The 10,408-nt window shown below is 44.5% G+C and overlaps 1 protein-coding gene across 1 annotated transcript in view; it reads right to left on the minus strand.

The window, feature by feature from the left end:
* The window catches only part of cfap74 (cilia and flagella associated protein 74), a 57,749-nt gene that overhangs the window by 20,974 nt on the left and 26,367 nt on the right, over nucleotides 1-10,408 (minus strand). Inside the window, exons 19-21 of the mRNA XM_008285085.1 lie at nucleotides 9,039-9,161; nucleotides 8,773-8,894; nucleotides 3,792-3,920 (exon numbers count right to left, since the gene is read on the minus strand). Coding sequence (XP_008283307.1) covers nucleotides 3,792-3,920; nucleotides 8,773-8,894; nucleotides 9,039-9,161 — 374 coding nt within the window. The remainder of the gene's footprint in view (nucleotides 1-3,791; nucleotides 3,921-8,772; nucleotides 8,895-9,038; nucleotides 9,162-10,408) is intronic.

Raw genomic sequence — 10,408 nt, forward strand, 5'->3', positions numbered from 1 at the left:
AAAACGGCGGCACAAACCACGGATAAGACGAACTCGCTGTACAGGCTGTTTCTAGTGAAGTCACAGAAACAACAACACTTCAGCGTGTTTCTTCAGTCATTGGGATTCCACGCAACTGCTACGACAGCTTATGTAAAGGAAGAAAATAAAACAACAAAACGTCCGTGTAGCTGCTCATTCATTCAGGTCACGGTCATCGTAGGAGCCTCAGTGGAAACCAACGAGACTTCTCCTGTCGGTAAAATCAGAAACAAAACCACGCTCTGCCAAACAGAAATTGGCTGACATGAAAACAATTTAATGCTGAATGAATGACACGACGCAAAATGACATTTGGGTCTGATGACTATCCTGCTGCTGTCCATCTGATTTCAAAGGAGCAGCGTCCCTCTGAGCCGAACAGGATCACAAACATGTGCACCAGTGGCCTCGGTGTTGTGGAGAGGGGATTATGTAGCGTACCGCACAAAGCTGTGGGTATCTTGAGGCAGGAGTGTGGGTTGCATGGTGACAAATGAAGGTGGAGGAAGACAAGCACAGAGGGATGAGGCAAAGGAAATGATGTAGGCAGGTTGAGCACAATCCTTTAGAGAGAAAAAAAAAACGAGAATGTGTTCACTCTCTCCCAAAAGCCTGTGGAGGGGAAGGCAAGAGGCAAACACCTGTGTAAAGAGCGAAGGCTCTGAGTCACTCCAGGATCCAGATTTAACAGCACACGAGTGTGTGCGTGGATGAGACAAGTGAGCGAAGGCAGTGCTGCTAATGAGGATTTGGAAATCCAATCACAGGCTCTGGCTGCAACAATTGGCAGTGCCATTTTAAATGACACACCGCCACTGCACAGAACAATAGCAGACCTACCAAAAATCAACAGATTGGAAGGCGAGATCCAACCATGACAGAGATGACACATGCAGGGACACAGCTTGCTGATGAGCTGGAAACGTAATTATTTTCCACTGCCAGCCTGAATTGTGTGAGTTTCCGTTGTGGGAGGTGGACACTCGGCGGTGCCTCCGGACATCTTAAGTAATTTCCGTCTTGTTTTTATAGGTTCAGCCTTCATCTCAGTGTTTTAAATAACACTGTACTCACCGAACCCCAGTTTGTGCTCGTTTGTCAGTATTGTCGTTACATTTGAAACACAAAGCGAAGCGTTACGTTTTCTGAAAGATAAATGCCAAAAAGGTGTTTAATGAAACTTACGGCTCTCTTGAAAGACTTTCCAGAACCTCAGAGGAGCTCAATCTTCTAATCTAAAGAGCCGTTCCATCACTTACAATAAAAGTATTTCTATATATATCTACAAATAGATCACAATTCGGGTCATCAGAAAAGTGCTAGACTTATTTTTTAGTAGTGTCACGCCGTTTCCATATCTCAACAATCAATGTGGTCAGCTGACTGTTATTTATTTATTTATTTGTTTGTTTATTCTACCCATCTACCCATCTATCCATCTATCCATCTATCCATCTATCTATCTATCTATCTATCTATCTATCTATCTATCTATCCATCTATCCATCTATCCATCTATCTATCTATCTATCTATCTATCTATCTATCTATCTATTACAACAGACCAAACTAGCGGTCAAACCTACAAAATAAAATAAAGTTCTTATAAACTTTATCATCATGTGAGAACGATGGTGATGCCAGTGAGGTCGCGGGGAACTGGGTCTGGTGTCGTAGCTTATGTAAGCGGAGCCAGGGCCGGCGCAGAAGCAGCGGTGGAGTTTGATAATAACAGAGAGAGGCAGAAAGGATGTCGAGCTGGAGGGGAAGAGAAGGAGCACAGAGACAGAGGACTGCAGAGAGAGAGAAACCCAAAGAGAAAGAAGTATAGTTAAGCACAGAGGTGAGAGGCCAAGAAAAAGAGAAGTATGTGTGAGAGAGTGGGAGAAGGCAGCACAGAGAGAAGAAGTGTGATACAGAGGGAGGAGGGAGGGAGGGGGTGGAGGCTGTAGTTGTGTTTGCGCTTGTGAACGATGCACCATCTCAGCAGCAGCACAAGTAAAGCTGTGCTCTAATCCTCGCATTAAAACCGCTGCTGATTCACTAAGGCAGATTAGTGACATTTTCCCACTTTCCTCTGCTGTCCCCCTACTGTACCATGACCACTGCATGTCCTTAACCTTCGTCATGGGCCAAGAAAATCCCCACCTGTTAGTTTCTTTCTCCCACCAATATCTTCTCAGCTATCAATAAACAAGGCTGCTGAACTGCGAAGGGCAAAAAAAAAAAAAAAAAAGGTGGGTGGGCAGAAGAATTCTAGCGCCCACGCTAGGTTTTTACATACTGCACGCCTCTCATATTTGCCCTGGGGTTCCCCTGTCCGCTCCCCTGGCATTCAAACTGCAGCTCAACTCCTGCCTCTCCATCTAAATATAGAGCCTGTATTGCTGCTGAAAGAATTACCATGTCCTTCAAAGTCATTAGAAACCATTATCAGAAGCCTTCATGGCCCCGCGCTCAGAGTGCGGCAGTGCTGGAGCAACTCTTTTATAGCTGCTGTCTGCAGAGTTTGGCTTTTTGTAACTCTGTAAATCTCCACAGCTGACATATAGACACTATAGTATAGTAGTGACTGAATTCCCAACAGACTTATTTAGTTATTACAGCAAACATAGACTGGTAGCCCCTCACCTCTGAATACCTCTAAAGCCAGCTGCTAGTCTCACATACCCAGACCGCTCTGTACCTCATCTTCACTGAACTTTACTGAGTTAAGCAAAGTATGCAACATCCATCCATCCTCACAATTTACAATCACCAATTAACCTCAGCATGTTTCTGGACTGTGGGAGGAAGCCGGAGAACCCGGAGAGAACCCACGCTGCACGGGGAGAACATGGAGACTCCACGCAGGAAGATCCCGGGTGTCCTCACCGGGACGCCAACCGGCAACCTTCTAGCTGTGAGGCCACGGTGCTAACCACCGAGACACCGTGCAGCCTCCTTAAATAGTGATGGGTGGAATTGTTTGAGTGGAACATTTGCATGCAGGAAGGTTAGCACAGTCATTAAAATGGATGAATAAATAAAATAATAATTATAATAATTAAACAGCAGGCCTGCCTTACTTCAAATCTAAATCTTCAGCTAAACTTGAGATGTACAGAGTGGTAGGCAGCTGTTTGGAGGTTGTTGTCGTTCCTCCTATAGCAAAGGGGATTTTTAACGAGGTAACACTTAGATAGCTGTGTAAAATGTACGGCCAATTATACCCTCCATCTATATCCAGTGAGTCAGGCTAAACACCCCTTTAGCCAGTGTAAACAGTGCTGCTATTAGCTTAAAAAAAAAAAAAAAGTCAGGTTTTATAATCTTGGCCTTATTGTTGTATCCTTGGCTAATGTATTTATTGGCTATGATATGAACCAAAGTACCTGCTGAGACCTGGAGCACACTGAACAGGTCCAACAGGACATAAAACACAAGCTGTGGAATGATCTCCACATTATCCAACATCTTCATTTAAAGGTAAGAACTTTTTGGGGTTAGAACTTTCCTTTAAAACTGATCCTGGTGTAACAGTGCGTTGGTCTGCTGTTCACTACTAACACCTATGTCTGCTTCCACAAACCCTCGAACCAGAATGCTGTGAGTGCAGCGGACTAGGTGTCTGGGAGGTCACAAAACTGTAAGCCAGCCTTAGTATGTATAACAGATCTCCTCTGGAATGAAACAGTTAGAGGGCAGATAGAATCTTAACAAGCTAAAATAAGATTATCACTGCTCCAGTGATTCCATTATCATTGCATGCTCCGTGTGTCCTTCCTTACCTCGGCATGAACTTCAGTTGGGCATTAAAGTGCGACTGAGCCTGAATGAAGCCGGTCTTCGGTAGGATCTCCATGTGTTTCCTCATTTCTGGGCAAACTTCAAAGGTCAGCTTCAAAGCTGTGCTGGCTCTGTCACGTCAAGGACATCATGGGATCAGTTCAATGCCAGCACACCAGGTGAATTCATGAAATAGCAGGTCATTCAGGACAGTCTAATAAATAATGCACAGGTGATAAGGCACAGGTGAAATGCATGATAAAAGTGGGACCTGCCTTAAAGGAGCAGACTGCAGGTCCACACACACACTGTATGGACACCCAGCCCCCTGATCCCAGATGCCTACGTTAATGACACTAACTTGGACATGGAGGGGACACTACTTCCTGTATTGAACTGGTGTCTGACGTAAACCTCATCCCACAGCAGGCAGACAGCGGTCCATCGTGAGTCTGGGTCTGTCTGAGGCTTCATCAAGGATGAACTATTTGGATTATTTTATCTCTATAATATTAGGTCTTGACTTACGTTGTGATTTGGCGCCATACAAATAAACCTGAACAGAACAGGAGTCCTCTGTTGCAGATTCATTGAGTCGCTCTAATGTGCTAGCTGTCTGGCTAATTTCATAGCCTGCAGGTCTCTAAGGCTCCTCCAACACTAAATTTCTTCCCTTTTAGCTCAGTCAGCTTGAATAAACAAGAGCAACAACTATTCCAGCGGGTTTCCTTCACGGACATCGCTGGACAAACCTGAACAACTCAGCAAGGACAGATGAAGGACTTTTGTTTGAGTGACACCGACAGAAATTGCCTCGTATGGAGTGATGTACCCCAAGTCCAAATCATTTAAATGACCCATTTTCCAGGAGCTCCAACAGATGGTCGCGCCCGTGGCTACAAGCTTCAGTTATAGCTGAGGCTGGCGATATAAATGGCTCTTCACCTTGGGAATTCTCCAACACATCCAACCACAGCCCACACCTTCAAAACATAATGACAAACAAGCGGGAAAGAAACGTTTGCTGGAGGTGATGTGTACGTACAGCGATAACATTCTGTAGTGTCTGCTTTCATCTTCAGAGCTACAAAGGTGAGCCGTGAGTGGGCCGCGGCCAAATAGACTGAGGGACCCTTCGTTTTTCGATTCCCCTCTCAAACGAAACGACCCAGTTTGAAGAGTGAGGTCAACCAGATGGTCGATTCCCCGAGGCAAGGACTCACAGGGACACTCAGTGGATATTAAGCTGCTATCTTTACTCCAGCTAAATGATAACCTTTAAATCGCTCTCGGAGGAATATTCATGGATACATAATCGTTTAGCGCAATTAGGCACATATAATTAACGAGGGCATTTAGCTGATCCTGTTTTACAGGTGGACTGTGACCAGTTTATTTCTGAAGCGATGTTTAATGACTTAAAGATGAAGCGATTCACAATATTTCCTTTCTTGGAATAATATCTACGTTTTATTTATTTATTGGTGGTAGATGTACATAATAAAACACGTGCTGATTCCTGACATTTAGTAAAACAATTCTGTACAAGAAATATGCCACGAGCACACCAGAGTATAGACTATAGGTCAAGTACGTAGATATTCTGTCTGTATACATTTTGGCTGAGGCTGTTCTTAATGGTTTCACTCTGGTCACTTCATTTCAAATAAGATATTAATGCTACAGAACTGACTGATATTTTAAACGATAGCGTTGAAGATCCATCTTTCCTGTTTCAACATGACAACTGGACCAAATCCATCCATCCATCATCTATACACCTTAATCCTTACTAGGCTCATGGGGGGCGGAGCCTATCCCAGCTGACTCAGGGTGAAGGCAGGTTCACCTGGACAGGTAACCAGTCTATCACAGGGCTACACTTAGAGACAGACAACCAAGCACACTCACATTCACACCTACAGACAATTTACAATCACCAATTAACCTCAGCATGTTTGTGGACTGTGGGAGGAAGCCGGAGAACCCGGAGAGAACCCACGCTGCACGGGGAGAACATGGAGACTCCACGCAGGAAGATCCCGGGTGTCCTCACCGGGACGCCAACCAGAGACCTTCTAGCTGCGAGGCAACGGTGCTAACCACCGAGCCACCTTGCAGCCCATGGACCAAATCAAGGTTCATAATAAAATGGTTTTCTTATGGAAAGCACAAGAACGGAGGCAGTTGTACAACAGATTAATGCAAATGGTTTTGAAATGAGTCTAATCTTTGGGTCTCTATATTAATTTGATGATGCAGCTGAGCTCTTAAAACAGCATCAAGATCATCAGTACTGCTTTTAAAGCTTTAGAAGAACAAATGCAACAAACTGCTTCTTCTGAAGTTAGGAAATGATCTCTTGTCTCTAACAAGAATAATCTAATAAAGACAGAAAAGCTTTGTAGTGTTGTGATACACAGAGACCCCGACGGGCTCTGAAAGGTAACACAACCGTACTGTGGGCGACTGCATAATTAGTTCAGAGAAATCTCGCCCTAAAAAGTAAAAAAAAAAGAAAGAAAAATTCAGGGCAACATTGCTAATGGGACCCATAGTAAAGCTGGCAATTTGGTCGGACTGTGTTGCAGAGAAGTTGCTCATGCAGGGTCTACACACAGCTGAATATGTGAGTGCCTGGACTTGAAGAGCCCACGGCTACAGCAGAGCCTGTGCCCTTTCTTAAAAGGGCCAGGTGGCTGTGCTTGTGTACTCCACATGTATTCCAAAGCCCCATGGGATACCGAGCCATCATGGCCAACGCTCTAGGCAACTGTCCCCATAATGCAGCACTGTCTGCTAAGAGCGCTGAAATATATTTTAAAACAACCAGCTGGAAGAACAGATTTTTCATTAACATCCATGTTTCTGTTTTCCCCAAAGAAAAAAATCAACTCTAACATCAACAACACACATTCCTCGGACCAAACGAAGCGGGATTCAGGGTTACGCTGAGATGAGGTGCAGCAGTCACGTTAGAAATACAGCAAACAGAGAGAAATCAAGGACAGGAGGCTGTGTGAAAGAAAAAGGCAGGTTGGTGTTTGTGGCCTGGGTTTGGCCAGGAATGCTCGACTCCCCGGCTAGTGCCAGTGGAGGAGGGCTTGAAAGTCCAGACTCAGTGTTTGAAATACAAAAAAAAGAAAACTCTGCCAACTGTGTTCAGAATATTTCGATCACTGGCTCACGAGCCAAAGTCAAACGCTGTACATTTTAAAGCCTCTTAAGAATTCTTTCAATTAGTAGGAGTGAAATTCAAATCACTGGCTCACAGACAAGATGGACATATTCAATTATGCTTTGTGCTGTTCGCTTAAAAAAAAAGAAAATCTGTCACACACTAAGGAGGACTTGTGGGATATCTAGAATCTACTCAAAGGGAAAACTGACAAATCGTGTGATGGAAGCAGCAGCTCTCTCATTGTTTCCCTCAAAAGCCTGCCAAGCTATTTTGTGTTCAAATTATTGTCTTGGAAGCAGAGTGACATATTGCATGGTTTGCTGGTGCAAGCATTAGCATTTTTATTTATTTATTTATTTATTTATTTACTTTAAAAGCCGCAGTTCACACTGACGCTGTCATCGTCATGTTGTCACATGTGCTGGTATGCCAGCGCACCAGATGGCAGTTGTCACAAATCTCCCCCGCCCCCACACATGCACTCCCTCCCCCCACATGATGTGACACAATGACTGGCTAGGTGATGGACCGCGCTGCTCCCGGTGCATTCTTAACCTTGGGCGTGCATCATAATGCATCACTTCCATAAACAAAAAGGATTTACTCCGGTTCTGTACGGCCGTATGGATGAAAGGGAATTACTGGAACGTGAGCTCCGTCCCTCGAATCATCCTTTGTTTAGAAACATTTATCAGCTAATGCATCTCTGTTTTATTATATCTGCATATTTGTCGAACGTCTCAGTACGCCGCTTGGGCTCTGAGCATAGTTAGGCAGGAAGTTTTATGTTGGGCTGAAAAGTAAGCGGGCGCTGTCAATTTAAAGGGATTTCCATGAGCCGTTTTTCTGTGAAAATGCCTGTTTTGGCAGAGACTGAGAATGTGAGGGAGTTTAGCATTGCATTCAGCAGATAAGCCAGCATGCTACATCAGCAGTCTATGCCACTTTCCAAACTCTATTTCAAGGATATTTCTGAGCATGACAACAAATAAAATGGAAATATGTCATGCAGGACTCATTTCAGCCGTCGTCTCGCTGGGCCGAGGGTTTAAACAGCCTCATTTAACTCTGATAGGTTTTAGTAATTCTGCAGTAACATAATGAGAAATGATTAATTTTTATTATGTTGTTTATGTTTTTGAGGTTTTCTAAGAATCCCAGAATTCTCTGCTACTATAAATCAATGACAGTATTATTTTACAGTCTGCTGTTAAAGCTCGTGGCTTTACCAAACCTCTGAATAGTGCTCGCTCTGTGTGGAGGCTCACTCCATCTTTTTGCATGACTTCAGGCTCCTACACAGTCCGTCACATGTGTTTGACCGTTTTTACCTGTTGCACAAATGCAGACATGCTGCTGCACGTTTACTGATCTCCAGTGCAGTTCTCGACTTCCTGGTCCATGAAAGTTGAGCTGTTTCAATTCAACTGGTTCAGTCAACCAGTGTGTTTAGTAATATTTTAAAAAATGTTGGTAGTAGGTGAGGGAAGGATTAGCATTTTTAGCCGTTAAATATCAGCATGATGTCAGAGAAATACCCTTACATCACAGAGTGGGGCGGAGCCAGTGTGACGTGCTGGTTTGGTAAACATATATAAAAAGAAGCACGACACAAGCAGCAGAGCAGCACTCTACTGTAATGCAGTGCAGTAGTTGAACCCTGACTAGCCTCAGACCCTGGAGGTGTCACTCCTGCATATGACACTGGAACACTGGGCATGAATCAGCTGAGCAGCGTTCACAGATACAAACACTGCTCAGACATATGACAAAATTTTGCCTTCTCAGGCTTCAGGACTCACCTGCTTTGGACCATGATGGTGTCTTGAAAAAGACGGTCAAACATGCAGATCTTCAGGTCGATGTTGGGCTGAACCACCCACACAGGAACGCTGACTGCTACACCCCTCACCTGGACAGGTATCTGTTTGAACCAGATCTCAGTCACATGTACAATTTGATTCTTTATGTGAACAAACCTCTGCGCGCTATCTATGTGTCTATAAACATTTTAAACCAACATCTCGTCTTCTACCTATGACAAGACTGCCAGCCTTCTGGGACTTACTGGTTTGGTGGTTACGTCAGAGAATGTGATGTGGAAGTCCAGTTTGTTCTCTCCTGGGATGGTCGGTGTGAAGACGACCTCCAGTTTGATGCTTTCAAATGGTCCGATCTCTCCCTCCCTCACCTAAACAAGCACATATCCAACAGCACGGATACACGTGTGATTTTAAAGTATTATCTCAAAGACATGATCTAACAGTCAACAGGACAAACGTAAAACACTGAGGCTTCTCAACACTACTGGACTGAAGTCTGGTGCACACAGAACACAGCATAGTTTCACCGTGTGTCTTCGAGAGAGACGTCATTTCTATGCAGTTGTTCTTTAAATGGACCTCTGCAAAGCATCGTGGTGGTGAGAGCAAAACAGAAGAGTGAGCAATTCAAGCAGCAAGTGACTCCACATGATGGGAACATGATCGTTTGATAGATAATCTGCCAATTAAGAGAGCAGCCTTCAACCACACGATGTGAACGTATCAGTCAAAATGACAACGACGGAGCCGAGGGCATGCCGGCGTACGCAACACACAGCCACAGCCGGCGCAGAGGGAGAGGTGATGCACCATTAGCCCCCCACCAGAGAGACATAATGAACCCTGAAAAACTCTGGAACTTCACATGGGCCACGAGGCACTCGCAGCATCATTGCTAAAAACAAAACAGAGAGGCAGAGGGCTGCACAGACAGATGACAGCCATAAAACCGCTCACAATGTTTCATAACTCAACAGGAAGATCACTGATAAAAGCGCTACAGAAAGGCGCCCCGTTTCTACATTTTAATGAGCAGAGCGATGCTCCCGGTGGGTCTATAGTTTTCCCTCTAACATCAGCTATGAGTCAAAATTACAACTTTATTGGTCCAATCAGTATTATTACCCTCCAATAGGATCGACCGTGTTTAGTGCAAAAGCCCCATCGAAAACTTAACTTGTCTGGCTAAGAATTATGCTTCGATAAGCCCAAAACAGTTGGACAAAACTGTGGTGTCGCTTAGCCATTCTGGAAAACACAGCACATTATGTTCTGGCTGCACCTCACTATCTTTCTGCTATAGGGGGAAAAAAAACACTCGTTTGTTTGTCTATTTCTTTAAACCAGTCGTCATGGGAAGGGTTAAGTGAAGGATGCGACTCGGTGTTTCCTCAAAATAGTGACAAGTGGAATTCTCGTGGTGGAGACAGGGAGACAAGATCTGCAGAAATAAACAGATGATGGAGCAGGATATACTCTAGAGCCTTGACGTTAGTACCGTGCAGACGTGCCTGCTGTCCTCAGGTTTTCAGTCAGATCCACCCTCACTCGTGACTTCCAGCTCAAAAACTAAGACGGCAACAGTCGAGGTCCAGCGATGGTCTCGACTTCAAAG

This window comes from Stegastes partitus, unplaced genomic scaffold (genome assembly GCF_000690725.1).
Source record: "Stegastes partitus isolate 25-593 unplaced genomic scaffold, Stegastes_partitus-1.0.2 Scaffold386, whole genome shotgun sequence".
Taxonomy (NCBI): domain Eukaryota; kingdom Metazoa; phylum Chordata; class Actinopteri; family Pomacentridae; genus Stegastes; species Stegastes partitus.